At 37.7% G+C, this 19,355-nt stretch overlaps 1 protein-coding gene across 2 annotated transcripts in view; it reads left to right on the plus strand.

Annotated features, from left to right (window-relative positions):
• Positions 1–3,523: 3,523 nt before the first annotated feature.
• The window catches only part of TENM1 (teneurin transmembrane protein 1), a gene marked incomplete at both ends in the record, with an annotated part of 239,415 nt that continues 223,583 nt past the window's right edge, over positions 3,524–19,355 (plus strand). For both annotated transcript variants that reach the window (XM_080352763.1, XM_080352764.1), the window contains one exon: positions 3,524–3,740. In XM_080352763.1, coding sequence (XP_080208889.1) covers positions 3,524–3,740 — 217 coding nt within the window. The remainder of the gene's footprint in view (positions 3,741–19,355) is intronic.

The raw sequence follows: 19,355 nt of genomic DNA on the forward strand, positions 1-19,355 counted from the left end.
TTTGTAATCATTCTTTCCTTACATAGTAAGGAATAATAATATTACAGTTTTTAAGGGAATATTTCATGGAGCTTTTACATTAATTTAGATTTAATAAAATGAGCATCCTTGCACAGGGGTCTGGAGCACAGGTGTGATGGGAGCGGCCTGGGGGGTTCAGCTGGAGAACAGGAGCTGAGGGGAGACCTTCTGATCTCTGAACTGCCTGAAAGGAGCTTGGAGCCGGGGGGGTTCGGGCTCTGCTCCCAAGTAACAAGTGATAGGATAGGAGGAAATGGTCTCAAGTTGCACCAGGGGAGGTTTAGATTGGATATTAGGAAAAAATTCTTCATGGAAAGTGTTGTCGGGCATTGGAACAGGCTGCCCAGGGCAGTGGTGGAGTCACCATCCCTGGAGGTGCTTAAAACGTGTTTAGACAAGGTTCTTAGGGACATGGTTTAACACTAGAGTTAGGTTAGGGTTGGACTTGACGATCCTGAGGGTCTCTTCCAACTGAAATGATTCTATGAGACACAAGAAGATGGCACTTATGAAAGTAACACAGTGAAAGAGAAGACCTGAAATATGTAATAAATCTAATGTGAATTGCTTACATTAAATGATTTGGTCAGTCTGCTGCCTTGGTTGACATCATTAAATATATTTTTGCTACAAACTGTTCTCACAAAAAGTGAAGATTCTGGTTATTAAACCTTGTTTTAAAATAATGAAAACAAATCTTTAAGTAGTTGGTTTTCTGCAGCCTAAGTTTTATAGGTCTCTGTACATTCTAATAAATTTTTGTTACTTGTTATTTTAAAAAAAACCACAAGTAACAAATAAAGCCTCCTGCAAAGTAGATATGCAGCAAAGTTATCTTTTAGGAGCAACTTAGTGTATTTTTTCTTCCATGAGTCAAGGTGCATAAGAATATGACTAATTTTTCCTATAATGAGGTACATTTGTCAGGTTCATTGTTCTGAGCTTTTGAAAGTGGGATGCACCATGTGCCTGGAGGCTGCTCGCACTTGTCTTCATTGCAATATTTATTTCTTGTCTACTATATCTTTGCAGTAGAGGCCCTTAATTTCTCCTCATTGTCCTCTGGTTTCTCTGGCATCATCTCCATTTGTTCTGTCAGACAGGATATATAGGAAAGCTTTTCCCTGTCAGTAACCATTTCTATGGAGTCACCGGGTAATCTTTAAAGCCAGCCCTGTGCTTGGAAGTCCCAGCACCTTTGTGTTCTTCTGTTGCAGATCAGACTGTTAGAGCAATTTAAAAAATAAGCACTGAACTTCCTGTGCCGTAGTAGGCAATGTTGGCAAATGATGGTAAATTCTTTAGGCTTTTGGGAAGCAAATAGTGGTTATTAGTAACTTGTCTACAGAAGGATCTTAATACCGCCTTGATACGGTGTGATCCATCCAGAGCACAAAAACTTGTGTTCATTGCTGAGGCCCCACAACACACTTGTCAGGCAGCTTTGGTCACTGGCAGACTGGCAGCTGCTCCGTTTGTCTTTTTATTCTCTCTCTTAAAGAGTTTTTTATTGACTTGGGCACTTTCAAGTCCAATTTGTTGAGCAGGAGATGTGAACTGCTGAACTGCCTTTTTTATTTTTGTTGTGCCGCTTTTTTTTTTTTTTAATGCTAAAGCTCTTTATCCAAGTGCTATTTGTTTCTCAAGAGCTATTCCATCTCAGGTTAAATGATTGGATAAAACTCCCTGAGACATTTTGTTTCAGGCAGAGATGTGTCTTTAATCTCTTTCTCCAGGTCGCATCCAGAACTGTGGGCGCGGGAAGGCACGAGCTGCACGGTGTCACAAACCACAGCGGTTTGTCTCCGTTCCTGCCGTCCCTCCAGGGGTTCTGTGGGCCTGGGTTTTCTTCTCCCGCTGTGTCGTTAGAAGCCGTATTCCCTCTTCACACCACGCACAGTGTTTTCCACTCCTGCTCGGGAAAGAGGGACCTTTCCAAAGGGTGGGCAGGACACACAAGCAGGAGATGGAGTTTTGTTACGCTGCATCACAGTGACACCCACCAGCAGTTGTTTCTCAAAAAATTCAGACAGTTTCAAAAATTGAACTAATTTCTGTAGCTCTCCAACAAGAAGTGCTTTCTATGGATTTTTTTTTTAATGTTTACCTTTTATGTGTTCTCACTTTTTCTGTGGTTGCTTTTGGAGCTCACAGCTGGCAATGTATGGAGATAAAAGTCCTTGTTGCAGATGGGAAATGGTCTGATATGAAACTGCGTATTAAACTTACTTCCCTCTGTGGCTGACCTTAAAATTATCAAGCAGCTATAAGCAATTGCTTTTTAATTAAGTAAAATATCTTTTAACTTCTGTGTTTCTGGTCTTCTAGTAATAATATTTACAGGCACCTTTTTTGTTGCATTTGGTTTTCTAGGTTAATCGCATCTGTTTATCTAAAAAAAAACACAAACAAAAAAAACCCCACAAACCAAACAAACAAAAACCTGAAAACAAACAAAAAAAACCCCAAACAAAATGGACAAAACAAAAACCAACCTAACAAAAAAGCCCCACAAAGCTTGTTTGAACGGAGCTCCAAGGTTTGTGAACCATCCTGCTGTAAAAGGTGTGACACGACTCCTGTTATTTCATCGCAGAGTTTGCCTTAAAATTAATGAAATATCTTCATGGAGGCAAGGTTGCAGGACAAGCACATTGAAGTTGCATGTGCAGCTGCAACCCACTTGCTTTTAATGATATTGGGTTTGGACGTAATTTTAGTGATATAAAAGATTACAAATTGCAGTTGGTAAGGTTGGACTGAGGATCAGTGCAGCCCCATGTTGGTCTGAGTTTAGACAGGAGGTGCAGAGGAATAAGGAGGTTGTTGTACTGTGGGGTAGAAGCTGCTTCCTGCTGAAAGGGTCGCACAATATGAAAGGAAAACGTCAGTTTCTGAGCCGGCATATGCTCTTGTAGAGTAACAATGTGGTGTATTTTTGTTTTTACTAAGTCTTGTGGTTTTCTCATTTGTGAAGTCTGTAATTCTTGATTAAACCTAATTTAATGTACAGCAAAACACTTCGAAAGAGTGAACTATCTGCTTTCTAGACTTCATAGTTTAAAAGATACCAAATGTGCCAAATGTTATTTTCGCTTAAGATGACTGTGCGTCCCTCTAGAGAAACAGTAACAGTTCCATCTTAGCTTTAATGCCAAAAATAAGTTTTTGTAGCATTTTGTGCATAAGGTAAAGTGATTCCTTGGTCTAACTGGATAGTGCTTAAGATTTGGTTTTATTTCTTTTTCTTCAAGTGGCTGTTGTTTTAATTCTATTTTTTAAAAAGTAAAACAATAAAATAAGCCATGTTCAGATTCTTTCCTGGATTATAGTGATATTAATACAATTTAATTGGTTTTTATAAACTAAAAATAAAACTGGCCCTTTGTGAGCTAAATTTGTATATGATATCTGAAGTGAATTATTGTTCTGTTTTCCAGGACTATTTCCTTAAGGAGTTCCAGTTGCTTGTTTTCATGCCTTTGAGCCTATTTAACCAGAGATGGAGCAGATGGACTGCAAACCCTACCAGCCCCTGTCAAAAGTTAAACATGAAGTGGATCTAACTTACACGAGTTCTTCAGATGAAAGTGAAGATGGGGGAAAGCAGAGGCAATCTTATGACTCAAGAGAAACTCTGAATGAATATAGCCAAGAGCTAAGACTTAATTATAACAGTCATAGCAGAAAAAGAAAAACCATTGACCAGTCCACGCAAGGTAAATTGTTTATTTTAATCTACTAATTATGGTTATTACATTCTGATTGCTTACTATGAAACAATATAATGTCAGCAGATAAGCAAACGTTTTGCTTTCAAAGACTTGTAGTGATAATCAACTTTTTAGCTATTTTCAAACATACTGTAGTATCAAAAATTTAGGAAATACGTTTTTGAAGTAGAATTGCTTTTCTAGCAGGATGGACTGACTGGTATTCTGGAGACTATCACATGATAGCTGTAGAAAAACATTCCTTTAGCAGTTGCTACTCTTCTTACTAATGTTGACTACTTAAGTATTTACTACCTTTGCATATGTTGTGTGCATTTTGGTATAAAATCAACGTGGAGGTTGTAGGCTATCCCTGCATGTGCTTTCAGAGCCCATGAATGAATTAAAATGCAACAATTCTCTCATCAAAATTTCTAATTATACAAATAACCAAGGCATTTAAAAGCTGAAGATAATTAGTGTATTGTAAGGAAAAAAAGGCAACAGTTGAATTTATTTCTTAAGCTTTTGCATGATACAGGCAGAATTCTAGGACAAATATTTGAGATTTTAGGGTTGTTAAGAAAAGCTACTGTTTGGTTAGAGGTAAAAGCAAAAGACTTAAGACTAAAGCAATGGAAGGAAATAAGCAGAACTTACTGCAGCATACCCTGATAGATTGCTGCTCCTGGGAACCAACGTGCTGCATTTCACAGACTCGGTACAGACAAGGAGTGTATCTGTTGCCTTTAGCTCTGTCACAAATTCAGGCAGCATGGTGGGACAGGGAGAATATTGTTGGGAATCAGAGTGTGTGTCGGAAGCAGCGAGAGTCCCGTCCCCTCCCAGGTGACAGCAGCGCCGTGCCGGGGGCAGCTGCTCCCTGCGCCTCAGGGACGTGCTGCAGCTGATCCGCTGCAGTGCTGCCTGTGCCCCTCAGCTGGACAACTGGCACTTATTAAAGGAAAAAACAAAACACACACACCAAAAACACCCAAACAAACCAACCAGCCAAACAAAAATCGACACACAAAGCAACCGAATCGCTCACTGCTCACTCAGAAAAGCTTTCTCCAATTTTCTGAATATTAAAATAATGTTCAATTTTATTTTATTTTATTTTTTACAAGAAAATAAAATATAGGCTTTTTGAAGCTGGAAACTTTGTCTTCTCTGTGATGTGTAAATTGATGCAAAAATTAGAATAGCTGTGCTATATAGCTCCTACAGCCTTTTTGTTTTTACTGTCGATATTCTGAATCAAGTTACTTTCATAATACTGGTGTTGCCTGAAAATACCTGTAATTCATGGGAGAAATAATACCTAGCTGCCAGAGATAGCCTCAATCCATCCACATATATTCCTTCCAAAGAGTTACAAAACTGCAATATTGGAAAAGAAAAAGTCATGAATACAGATTTCAACAAAGTATTGTTTGATTCTTTATAAATGACTTGATCTTGAGCATCTTATGAGACTTTACTTAACTAGGATATGGCTATATTGTTGTAACTGGAGATGACGTAAATGTACATGTAGATCTACTTAAAGCAGCTATCTCATTACTGATAAGTGCGGCAATGAAAGCAGAACCTCTGCTGTGACCAAGTCTGAAGAGCTCCTGCTTCCCAAAGTTTGGCTGTTGTTGGTCTTTCTGTCAGCTGTAGCATCCCTAGCTCTGACACATGTAACAGGGTTGCAATCACTCTGTTGTAGGCATAAGAAACCAGCCTCTGTGTCTTATGTTGAGTTTATTCTTCCAGAACAGTGCCTCTGAAAGCAATCACATTAATCATTTTAAAGAAATGGTCTAATTAGTGTGAGTTTCTGCAAAAAGTTGTCAAGGCATGAGCTTACCTTACTTGTTCAGGACTGGCCTGTTAGGAATCAGATTTATGCTTGTGCAGACCAAGTATTTTGCACTCACAAGATTATTTTACTGGAAATATGTGTCCCGAGATTTTTCTGTTCAAATTAATTTTTATTAGATACCATAGGAATTTGCAGATCTTCTGTTTTACAAGCACTGGTATTTTTCTTCTCGGAAGCAACACAGTGGTATACTGCTTCAAACCGCGGTATGAAGCTTGATGTCCGGATTTGGAGAAAATCACTTAAGCCTCTACAGTAGTTTGTCAATATGCAGGGAAGCTCTTAAATACCTGCTTACCTCTAGGCACCTTCTTTCCTGAACAATCTAGGTCAGACAGTACATTATTATTTCATATATACTACTTGCTTTATTGTGTTATTGAGTATAAAAGTGTTCTTTAAAAACATACTTGTGTACTAGTTTGTGAGGACGGAGTTAAACTTTGGTTGTTGTACTAGAAATCATAGTTTTCTTCTGTGACAAATTCAGTTTGGTAGAACTCAGTGAGTAATTGTGCTGCTAAGTGTATCTTCTAGGCTTCACAGGAACTCATCTCTATATGTTTCTAGTGATTTAAATCATACAGTTTTACTCTGCCATAAAGTGAACCAAAATATTTGGCCTGGCAAGAAACACAGATTTGAAATATAAAACTAGTTGAGCTCAAAATTCCAACAAGAGCAAAAAAGTTTGCAAAACCATGTACAAAATTCCAGACCTCAAGCAGGGGTTGATTTGATCTAGTGTGTTATTTCCAAAAGGACACCAGGTTCCATGCTACTGGGGCCTGGGGCTTGGATTGTTCTTGGTGAATCTTGGTAGCTGCTCAGTCAATACCATAAATTAAAAACCACATAAAAAAAACCCCAAACAAACAAAAAAATGATAGGGACATCATCCATAGTTGTATCCCAACATAGTGACATAATATTCTTCTCTAGCACTAGGTACAACTGCAGTAGTACCCTGCACCGAGTGTGTGCTCAATTAATGGGATGCACAGTGAGGATTAAATCCATGAACTTCGTCCACGAGAGGTGCGAGAATAGATGAGAAAATAGACACGTAGTAACAGTCATGAATGGAGTGATAATGATGAAGGGTGTGATAGCAATCAAATGAGCTCTAATGATGGAGTGTGAGAGGAAAATTGTTTCAGAATAAAAAAATTAATAAGTAGACGCTGACGACAGGCACAAGTGTGGGGGTATCTGTACTGATGTAGTTAGTTTTGTGAAAAGAATCACCAATTTAGATGTTCATGGAAAATGGAAGAATTTGTATTGGCTACTTAGGCATGGCAGCTTATATAAATAATACTGGGCAGTCATCTGAATTTAGTAAATAACTTCAGAGTAAAATGTGATTTGTTGCTCAAAATGCTGATATATCTCAGCAATTTCTGTGAAGCTTTTTGTAATGAGCAGTTGGACTATTCATTGTTACTATCAAAATTGAGGTTTTTTTCAGTTGAAATCTGAGACTATGTAAAATCATTACCCTTGGCTATTTATACATTTACATATGTAGATAATCTGTATAAACCCAAACTCTGCATGGCATGAACACAAAGGAAACATTTTCAGAATTCTCAACTATATCCTGCAGAGCTGAATAGCCCTTTAATATTTTGTAAAGCATTTTTTTTGTGTCAAAGTTTTGTTTGAAAGGCCATGTGATCTTGCAAATTACAAATTTATTTGTAAAGATTGAAAACAATACTCAAATATAGAATATTTAACTGCTTTAATATTTTTGTACTCCTTACAGTTCCTGAAATTGTATCTCAAATCTTACTCTTCAAAGGGAATTATTTATTGGTTGGTTTCATGCCACATATTTTATAGATAGAAATATGAAAGAAAAAAGCCAACAGTAAGTAACAGAGTTAATCTGTTGATTAAGCAATGATTTCTAGGTGTTATTCTTGAGGTCTAGTACTGATATCCCTCATGGAGAGCCCAGTGCAAGGTAAATGGTGTCTCTGGAGTTATTCACATCAGAAATTTGTAGTTAATCTGACAATTCCAAATTTAACAAATAACACCATAGACTGTTTCAAGCTGAGCTGTGTTTTACCAGCCCAACAACTCAATGTGAGCAGATAGCAAGCTCTCCTGACAAAGTGTCATTGGTTCCTGAAGAGTCAGTGCTAATTGCATCATGTGTACATCTTAAAAGGCATTCTCTTAGTTGCTGGAATGTTCAAACCCCTCTTTAGCTGAAGATACATAAATCTGCAATATCTCATCCTGGCAAGAAGATCTGATGAAGTAAATTCCTGACAGACCCTACACCATATATTTTGGGGATATTGGCAAACATAGTAAATTAATTCTTGAAAGAACTGGTAAACACAGTGTTTTGTATTTGAAGGAGATGGGACAGATTTGGCAGAAGTCATCAGAAATGTTCTTGCTGGGAACCTCACGGCCGTAAGGAAATAAGTTCTTGTAGTTGTATCATCCATAGATTACAGTTCTAGCTTTTTTGTGACCTGTTCACATCATTGGAATGTTTTTTTTCTGTATCTACCAAAGTTAATATAAGAGGAGCCGTACTCTACAAATACTGGCAGTAGAAAAAAGCTTTATGGCTTTTAGGTTAATTATAGATTTGTAGAAAACACTAGTTTAGAGGAATGAATTCCTGATAGGATAAGCATCTGGGATTGAGTCATTGGCATGATAAAGTTTATTGATCATTAACAATATGAGCATATGGTGGTAAATTTCTGGATAGACAAACATTTATTTCCTGGCAAGATAAATATATTGAGCTGCATTATTGGCAAGGCGAACTGGAGTTATTCCTAGCAACAGGATCCAATAGCAAATATTTTCTGGTAAATCTCTGTGAAAGAAACAACATTTTAGAGTGCTTCACAAAGAACTGACCTTTTCTACTTTTAGCCTAAGAAGTAAGGAAAACTTTTTTGTAGGACAAAAGCTGCAGATTGGTAATGTATTAAATATTCGGTAGATAAGGTATGTAGAGTTGTCTTCAGGAGCAACAGGCAGACAGATCCAGCTAAATGTTCAAGATCTTCCTTGAATCCTCCATATGCTTCAAGAGGAGGCGCAGGTCGCAATGTGGGAAGGTTGTTCTCTTCAGCCTAAGGCCACTTGTGTTTTTCATCCTTTGTTTTTTTTAGCTTACTGCTGTTGCAGTTTAATTCTAATTTCTGCCCTCTGATACATTCTAGCAATGGTGAGGATATACAGGCAACAGAAATGTTGTAGTGCTGAAAAGCGTTTTCGTTCCCTAGAAAAGAAAAACAATATGTGAAGTGCAGAAATTGATGGTCTGTTTTGCTCTGCTCTCAGCAAATTTAATCTTACCAAGAAGGAAGATTTAAACACATGTAACTCTTAACATCATATGACCACACAAAAACAGTTTTACTTACCATCACAGACATACATGCTGACAAGCACTGGTAGGAAATTATCCTGTCAGGAAAATGTCCTGGTGTTTTTTAGTCATATGTGAAGTAGCAAAAGCTTTTTACATAATAGCCATATTCTTCTCTGATTTCAAAATTACATAAATCCATTCAGGGCAGCAGATGTGCTTTGTGTCTGCACCAGGGCCACAGCGAGTTGAATTTGGGCTGTAATATAGCATGTGGGTTTTGTTTCAATTACTTTGTTTTTAAATTGATGTGCAAAGGTGTAAACAACCCAATCTTTATTCTCCTCATAATCTTACGTAATTTTAGAAGCTCTTCTGAGAATTTAAGCATGTTTTGACCCTATCTGCTTCAGAGGAGGGACTTGAAGGGTAATGAAGTGATGTCTGTGTAAGGGCACACAACACATCCCTCGGCCTGTCTCCTGAAAGGGACTCAGCTTTTGTGAGAGGGTGATTTAAAGGTCCTTTAGATTTCTGGGCTGCAAACTAGCAGAAGGAAGCGATAGCTAATAAGCTCCATCTCCTGCTGCTGCATGTTACACCATCTGGTCGGAGTGGTTATGAGCTTCATGTTGTCCAAAAAAAAATTACATACTAGGCAGAGTAAGAGATTCCATATTACTAAAGGTTTAGTGCATTGTCTCCTCCTGTAATCCCTTGCAGAAATGGGGGTTCCTGGTGTTCTGTGCTGGGTTTTGTGTGGCTCGTTGTGTGCTAATCACGGGGATGTTACAGTCTCCCAGAGAAAACCGGTGCGATGAGCCGTTCCCTGCGGCTCCCTGGACTGGAGCCTTCTCCTCCGTGTGGGGAGCATCTGCGAGCGCTAAGGAACGGAAAAGCTGCACGTAGTTTCAGACCCCCTCTGGATATTCTGTCTTGATTTGCCAAGTAATTGGAAATGTCTCTCCTTGGAATAACTGGGGTGAAGAAACCGTATGTTTGTGGCTTCATTAAAATCTCACGGAAGGAAGACATTTCCTTCCCCTCGTAGAATCAAAATACATGAGCAAACTGAATGTGCAAAGAAACTATTTCCCACGAGGCTGAAGTGCTCCCTCCCTAGATCACAACTCTGTTACAAGAGCTCGTAACCTGCTGTCACCATTCCTGTAGTGCTGCTTCCAATCTTATCATATATGCCGTCATCTCAGTGGAAACAATGCCTTGTCTGATCAAAAATAGGTTCATTCTCATAAGTAATTCCTTTGATTTAAGAAGTGAATATTCGAGAGGGGGAAAGTGAGAAAAAAAAATCTACTGAGAAAAGAGAAGGATCTCAGTTCATTTTCAATCCCCTGCTAACAAATCTCATCTGAGGAATAAAAAAAGCATTCTCCAAATGTTACACTAGCTTAGCAATCCATTTGTCAGTGTACAGGTGCAAACAACAAACCTATTTTCCATTTTCTTCTCTGAATCACTAGTTTTCCATGGTATAAAATGCCAGAAATCATAGAAATAAAAATTAGACGGGAAGAGTAACCCAGGCAGTGTAACAGAAACCGAGTGATAGCAATCCTTACCGTAACCTGTGCCCAATGCTAATGGAATATCTATAGCAGAGGCTTAAACTTTTGAGTTAATATGTTCTGGAATTCTGTTTGTCAAAGCCTGAAATTATATCTGTAAAATGTTCTTGCTGTATTAATATAGCCTCTTCCTATAACATTTAAAAGCGCCCAAGAAGATCTGTCATAAGTTAAAACCAAGATATAAACAAACATCAAGACAGAATGACAAAGCGAGTATTACAGAATATGGGAACCAGTGAAGAGCTCTACACTTGTTCTATAGCCCTTTCAATATACATACTCTTGTTATGTCTTTTATGCCACTCTTGAAACAAAGAAAAGCTGTCTTATTTTCTGTAACTAGAATTCTGGTTTGCTTATCTCCATTTATAGAGAAGATGCTGAAACAGAATAACATTTCTTCCCAGCGTTTCTCTCTCAATTATGTATCTGTCAGAAGATTTTGTACCTCTTGAAATAAAGAGCTGTCAAGCAGTAGCTCAGCGAGTGGATGACTTTAAAAACCTAGAGATGCTTAAGGTTGTTCCACTTTCCGGGAGGTGGCATTTCTGGCCATCCCAAAGCAGGTGCAATGGAGCCACCTGAACCTGCTTCTGCTGCCTCCCGAACAGGCAGCGAGACCATAGGCACAGCCTGCGGGGACGGGTGACACGGAACCGGTCCTGGCGCTTACAAAAATAGGGAGTGTTTGCTGGTAGAAAGCTGCCATAGAAGGAAAAATCAGTGTAGTCTTATACATTGAGAAAAATTCATTGCAGATTCCTGAAGTGTTCTGCAAAACTTCTGTTAATAAAGTCAATTTTAAATGAGCTGAGGTTAATCTGCTTTTATGTTTATCTGGTTTTTAAATTTATTTGAATTTTAAATCTCCCACTGAATGGAGAATTCTTGATTCACTGGATTTGCCACAGTTAATATATAATTTAAGATTACTTCCACTCAAACAAAGGAAGACGCATTGGTCTAAAAGTGACCTAAGTAAGGGAATAAATGTCCCAATGTGCTTCAAGTGTATGATTTATGAGCGGGTTTTATTTAAGCTTTCTAACAGTTGTCTAATATTGATGGTTTTGGCTTCCTGGTACAGGTGTACAGCTCTATTGGAGAACAGCATGAGCAGCAAAATATTTGCCAGAAATTCTTAAGGCTCTCTTGCTTCTAAACATTTTAATAGGATCAAACTGGTTGGTGTTTAGAGGTACATAAAAACTTGAGTTCCTCTTTATTTTAAATTACAGAGCAAAGATTATTCACATATGATTTTCTTAACAGCATAATGTAATAAAATGTATTCTGGAAGCAGATTTGTTATACATAAAAGTTACAGAAATGGAAATGCAGATAACACCAGTGAGTGATCATTTATGGGTATGTTAATTTCCTAATTCCTTCAATTTATTAATCATAATCTTTCTCTAAGTCTTAAGAACAGAAACTCACTTGTGCTTTCACTGATTAACTGTAGAAGTTTGTACTTCTGGCATCATCCAAGAGACTTACATGATTTAGTACAATATTGTTCAAGAGAGAGGTAAGTAATGAAAGTAAGCATTCATAACTAGAAACACAGTTAACAGCACTAGTGCAAAAAAACCCCTGCAGTTTTCTGTTCTCAGGCATCTTTTTGTGGCCTGTGAAACATGCATACCCCTCTGTTAGGGAAGGAAGTTTCAAAATTCTGATCAAAGAGCGACTTCAAATATTGTTTAAAACATTTGCACTCAATTACATTTGGACATATCAAACTTTTTCCTTATTTCCAAAAAAATTAATGATGTCTACTAGTTCAGTCTCTCTTTCAGCATCTTTTGAAGTAAAACAATTCTGTAACTTATGCTGCTCTAATCAAGACAAGAGAACTTTCTATTTTTTTAATAAAACTCATATAATGACACTGACTATATGGTCATCTGTAATGTAATTTTGAGACAAACTTTTATTCTTTCCTAGTAATGAAATTAAAGAACTTGATTATTACTTAATATTTTTAGTAGAAATCAGAGGACTGTATATTGCTCTCCATAAAATTAGTTATTCTGTTCAGCTGGAAGCAGGAATTAATTTTGTAATTTCTCAATAATGTGTTCTTTTGTCATTTGTGTGAGAATTTTTGGATTCATTACTAAAAACGTATGTATAAATATAGAAGGGTATGCATGTGTTATTGACATAGTACAATACAAGTTCTACCTGCATTACTTTAAGATGCAATCTTGCACCCTACCTCGTTTAGTCCAGAAAAATAGCCAGAATTGTTTTCTGAGATTTTGTTGTACATATGGAGATGAAAAATATTAAAGGAAATGGAGAAATAAGGAGTGTGTACACTTGCATGCTAACTTTGGACCAATTTGGTTTTTTATTTTGCAATTAGGGCCAGTTACCAGAAGTTTAAATCAAAAGAAATTTTGTCTAATTGTTACCCCCAGCTGTATTCCCCTGTGCTGCTTGGAAAAATATATTGGTAATTTCCTCTCGCTATTGTTCCTCTTCTCATTCTGTACTTGGGGACTGATTACAAAATTCGTTTATCTGTGTCACTCTGGAAGGAAATACAGAATTCATGAAGAGAAGAGCATAGTATGAAAAATTCCTTTTTTCCTTTCTCAATTGAAATACAAGGATCTCATTCACCTGTTCTTACTGGATAAATCTTAATTCATGTGAGCTTGTCTCTGATGACCATCTTTTCTGTCACCTGTTCTAAAAATAATGATGACCACATGGTATGTGTCTGCATTTAGCGCACTTCTCCTCCCATTGCGACTGCCATCACATAAAGTGTCTCTTTGTTTCTTCAACTATATTATATTTATTTTCTCTTCCCATGTATCCAACTTTTCTGAATCAATACTGTATTCAGTAATATTTAGTGACTTCTAGTGAAAGAAGGTAAAATGAGCAGGAAAGTAATACATTTACTGGAGTATCTGTTTGTGTGATCTTATTGAGCACAACACAGTTTAATGTCAGAACCACTCGACTTTTGTCTGTGACAAAGGACAAAGCTCACCCTTCACCTCACCAGTTAGCACAGGCTATACTTTCAGCATTATACTGATTCTATGGGTAAAGCAAAAACTGAATATACTAACTTAGGCATCTGTATTCAGGAATGCATTGTGCCAGGGCAGTATTTTGATATGCTGCTTGATGGTTCTCATTGCTTCCTCAATATTTAAGCTTAGCTTGAGGAATTTTCTAAGATATTTTGGGGGTTTTATTGATGATCTTAAAAATTCATTTCCCACCTATTAACTTCTGTAATAAATTAATGCATTAGTTTTAATAGGGTGCACTTTTTTAACTCTTAAGAGAAACTATCTGATATGTAGTTTTGTATTTTGCTTTGATCTTTGGATTTTCTGTGGAAATTTTCTGTGAAGATACAGGAGTTTGTTTTTTTTTTTTTTAATTTTTCTGCTTATGGATAAAAATATGAAAAACGTAGGTATGTTTTTCATATTAATTCGATATGCATTCAGTCCTTTGACTTCACTAGTCATACTACTGTAAATCAGAAAATAATCTTTCTGTCTTTAACAACAAAAGTACGTTACAAATTATGTGTTGTAGTATGTGTCTGTACATAACCTTGAGTAGTGTTTTGTCAGAAGTGTATAATTAGTGGTTTCAGAAAGGAAATATTTGTAGTATTTATTTGGTTGGTTTGGTTTGCATACAGGTTCTGAAAGGATTAATCGAACTGTTGATTCTAGGGGTAGAGTTCTTCCTGGTATCAGTGAGAATTATGCTTATAGGCGTGACATCAGTTTAAGCTGATATTGTAGTAGTGATTACTTAATGTTTGCAAATAATTGTTGACTGTTGATCTGTAGAGTTTAGGTGTTCAAGGAGAGGGATGCTAATAGTTTGCCTTTATTCTATGCTTAGAAAGCGAATCTGTCCATCTTTGTGTCCTAGCTGCTGGATCAGACTTCTGAAGACCTAATTGATGCATCTTTTTAAAGCATCTCTTAGCTCCTTCCTACACTTTTACGACTTTGATGGCACTATGCAGTGTGAAGGTTTGGTTTGTTTCCCAGGGATGGCGCAGAGACAGGAGATCAGCGGTGGCTCTGGCTGCAGGCTGGGTCACACCTGCCTTCCAGCTGACTCCAGGGCAGTGGTACAGGTACATGGGGTGCACTTTTACCACTGCCTTCACCACAGGGCAGCTTTATTTGCTGTTACCTACTTAAATAATAACTGCTGGTTCGCACTTAAGTGTTGTCATAGCTTTACTCCATGCTGTTTGGAGCCAGAAGATACAGGTAATGTTTCCTTTTTCCTTCATGGTCCTCTTGAACTCCTTGTGAACTCTGTATTCTCAGGTCTCTGTTACCCCATGTCCCTGTTCAACTCATTTTTGGTCATGAAAGGTCCTTCAGAATAGTCCAGTCTGCTTTCTACATTGGTTTTTTTTGGGGTTTTTTTTTTTTCTTTTTTTTTAAGGAAAAAAAAAAAAACAAAAAAACCCAAAAAAAACACATTTGAGGATTTGAGGACTTCTGGCACACAAACATTTTCTTTTAGGTTTGAGGGGGTTGTGTTTTTTTGTGGGGTTGGTTTGTTTGTTTGTTGTTTTTTGGTTGGTTGGTTTGATTTGGTTGGTGTTGATTGGTTGATTGGTTTTTTTAAACCTCAGAGAGCTAAACTCTCCTACTTCAGTCCCACTGTGGTGGCCATTGTGCTTTTGGGTGGGTTGCCAGGTGCTCACTTCAGCTAGCCAGAGGCTTGTGCCACTAGCAAAGAACTGGCTACCTCTGGAATTTTCATTACTCTAAGCAAGCAAGATGTTCTCTGACATGAAAAGTTTTTGGAGTAGTGGAGAAAAGGAGGGGGTGGTGTTGGATACCTCAGTGCTATTGACTTCTTACAGAAGTAATAGCAGTAATGTATTTATTGGCGTAGGACTGAGCACACCTTCAGGGACATAAAAGCTATTTAGCTATTTTTCAGCCTTGTATTTAGAACCTAACCTAGGGGATAGGTCTGCCTACTGCAGGCTGTTTCTCCTGGCACCCATCTGTGTCATACAGCTGCACTAGACCTCAGTGCAAAGTGAGCTGTGTCTGCTTTGGCCAACTTCTCCTGAACATTATTCCCACTCTCCAGTGAAGTATTATTCAGCCTTGATTTCACCCATGTGGTGAATATTCATTTCACAGGTAATTATCATCATCCCTGAACAGCTCCACTCAAATAAACCAAACTTTTCATGCTACCAATCATTTCTGTTGCTGTTTTGGCAGCATGAATCTTATGGTTCCTCACGCTTTAATAATGCTCCATCATCTGTGGTATCAGATTTGGGTTAAATGATTATGAAGAGGGTTAGAAAACTCTGCCTTTATACGATGCTTGATGTTTTAGGAGAAAGAAGAGAGATGCATCTGCCACTCATCTTTCCATGTGCTGCCTTAAATCCCACACCTGAATGTGAGGTAACAGCACCGTGGGCATAAACAAGGTGCTTCTTTGCTGTAACTTGCTGCTCCAATTTAGATATCGATTGCCATCAATTGAGTGTTCAGACATTATCTTTCACTATTTTCAAGTTTTTCCCAAGGGTTGTAGTTACTAAAAGAAATATCGGTCCTTAAATAGGCTACAGTAACGGATATATCTAGACTGTCAGTTGAGTGGAATAATGTTTCTAGCAAGTACCTATATTTGAATTTTATGCATAAAATATATTTTCATGGCTAATAAGCCATATTAAAGGAGAAAAAAAAAAACAAATGAACATAAAGACGGTTTTGTTTCTTTTGTGTATATATTATTAAAATGAATGAAAGTGCTAAACAAGAAGTAGATGCAATAACAGAAGTAAGAGATGAGCCAGTTTCTGAAGTGGTTGGAGTTCAGTGGCGGATTCTTTGTAAGATATTTACTGACTGGCTCTCTTTGGCAACATTCAACAGTTTTACAGTGTTTGCATCATTATTTTGTAAAAATTAGCTTCAAGACATGCTTAACAAATCTGCCTGTTATAATTTCAGCAAACTAGTCTAAGCAAGAAGACAACTGTATTAAACAGGAAGATACTGACTTGTAAAATTTTCTAGTCAGCATCTTAACTTTTTCAGTAGCAGTGGTGCATCCACAGACTCCTTCTAATGTCTTGTTTTCTGTCCCCGTGTCTGTCCATTCATTCCTTGATCTTTTACCATTCCTCATTTTGAATTGAAATAAACCAGGGAGGCGTGGGAAGGGGGACAGCGATGAGGGATGTAGGTAGCCCTCTGGATGTGTGTGTTATTGACAAGATGGCCCGAATAAGTGATTTTTATTGGCCTGGCAAAAATTGTTCTTAATCCTATGTCCACTTTCTTCATTGCTACACAGCAGCTCACTGTTCACGCTTCTTGGTTTTGAGTCATCGTCATGTTCAAACCCACTGAGTCCAAGCCCTACCTGCCCTGCTGCCCCCTCCACTGGGAGCTCTATTATAAAAAGATGTTTGCTCCTAGTTCAGTGCTCAGTTCTTCATGTATTTACTGAAATAGAAGTCAAACTGGTTTGTAAGAGCTCTGTCTAATTAGAGTTGTCTCAGAGAGGATGCTGCAATGTTTCTAAAGAGAAGTGATTTAAGCTCCTACAAACAAATGTTGTGGCTTTTTTCCATTCGTATCCACTCCTGGATGTGCTGCTCGCATCCTTTGCCAGTTGCCCCAATCAGCTGTGCTGTTTATTTCCCATTTGCTCTGTCACTGCTGTGTCTAATATCAGACACAGTACGAGGTGGTGCAGCTCAGGAAATGGGGAAGCAGGTGGTAGGGAAATGAGACAATACTGAATGGTGGATAAAGTGAAAAAAGACAAAATCCACATGTGACTTGTACCCTGTGAGGGAACTGTTTTTTGTGAAGATTCAACTCAGCAGGTTTGCATGAAACAAACATAATAGGAAAAAAAACAATGGAAAACTGCTTTTAGGTCTGTTTAAAACATAAAGCTGTCTGCTAGAAGAAACCTTTATACAAAAGGATATTTAAGCATTTCCTTTTTCTGTGGAGGTTGTTGTTGGGTTTGGGCTTTTTAATTTTTTTATCTAAAAAAAAAAAACCCTTACACAACTGGATATTAGCTTGCATTTTTTTTTCCTGATACTTTTTTTCTCCTGTAAAATAGTAAACGCTGAGGGAAGAATAGGCAGTAAATTCTGTGAACTATTAGCAGGTCTCTTGAGACTGCAGAGTTTGTCACAAAGGGAATTTGTTATATGTGCTATGTCAAGACTGTGAAGTTTATAGTTTCATGTTTTTACTTTGTTTTGTTTACTTCCCCTCTCCTTAATACAGGGAGTGTACGTATGAACTGTGCTTTTCAATATATCAAATAGTTCCTGCTCCAGTCCTTCTAGTACAGTTTATGGTAGAGCTAGAATATGTTTTTACAGAATAAAACCAAAAGAATCGAGACACTTAATGCTCCTGTAGTGTTGTTGTTCTTGCATTCCCAGCATGACTCAGAATGGCTCAGGGGCAGGATGGGGCCCTCTCCTTCCTCTGCAAACACCAGCTCTCTGCTGGGCCTTAAAGCACAGGGAGGTTGTCTCAAACAAAGGTATATCTCTTTTTTCCTTTGGTTACCTGTGGCCTTAGTGTTTCAACTGAAATCTACACAGATTCTTTTAGCTGTATATATAAATGTCTTTGAATGTGGTTTAATACACTGTTACTTTCATTTTTGCTTGAATCTGGTATTTCCCTGGTGTCTCTGTTTTGAGTGCTTTCTCCCTTATGTGTTCCTTTTCTGATCATGGCTTAATTACATTTTAAGTGCCTTCTGTGTTACTGTCTCCACCACCTCAATTAGTTCACCTCAAACTGTGTGAATTTTTTAATACAGAGGCACAAAGTATTTCCAACAATTCAGAATGTGAGCTTTGCTTATTTGCCTATGGCAAGTATGGGTGAGTGTACAGGGCCACTGTAGGCTAATCTGTTAGTGAGATATCTTGCCCTTTTGGTTTGATTTATTTTCTTTGAGTTAGAGTACTTTCAGCTGCTGTGGATGCTCATAACTTTGACTCTTCCCAAGCATCATTGATCAAGCAGCTTCATAGAACCAAGAATTATGGTGAGCTCACAGGCTTTCAGTCATCCATGGCTGCAGAATACAAGGGATGTTAGCGGTGGGAAAAAAGGCTACTGGTGTGCATCTTCTGTTCCTCAAAGGCAGATGCTGCAAAACTTGAGAAGCAATTTTTATGGGGAATGCTAATACTATGGGTAATTCCTCCTGCATTTTTCAATCTGTTAAGATCCAAACAGATTATTTAATTTTCTAATTTTCTTTGTTAGGATTTGTGTAACAAAGTTGTTGAGTTAACAGCTTTTATCTATAATTTATGTAGTTAAAGAAATCTAGTGTAGAAGAAATAATATCTGGAAATATTAGAAAATCTAATAAAGGTCTTGGAAGGTAATTAAATGGTTCAAAAATAGTTACTGTGATTGTATGTATCACAAATAAGATATGAAAAACAAATTATTTCCATTAAATTGTTTTAATATCACTTAAACTGCAGACGAGCTGACCTTTAATTTTCAACTGCTGTTATTGAAATCTCTTTGGGTAAACTAAACACTTGAAGAAAGAAGGGAGCAGAAATGGTCAGAGTATTTTGAAGGCAGTTTAATCTCCCAGTTCTTGATCAGATGGAACATTTGATGACAAACCCCTCAAGAGTGTTTTGGGGAAGAGGGGTTATTTGTCTGACAAGCTGTATCCCCAGTCGGCTAATCAAATGGAACGGATGTGCCAAGTTGTCTTTCATATGTTCTCCTTGG

Source organism: Nesoenas mayeri (assembly GCF_963082525.1).
Source record: "Nesoenas mayeri genome assembly, chromosome: 13".
Lineage (NCBI taxonomy): Eukaryota > Metazoa > Chordata > Aves > Columbiformes > Columbidae > Nesoenas > Nesoenas mayeri.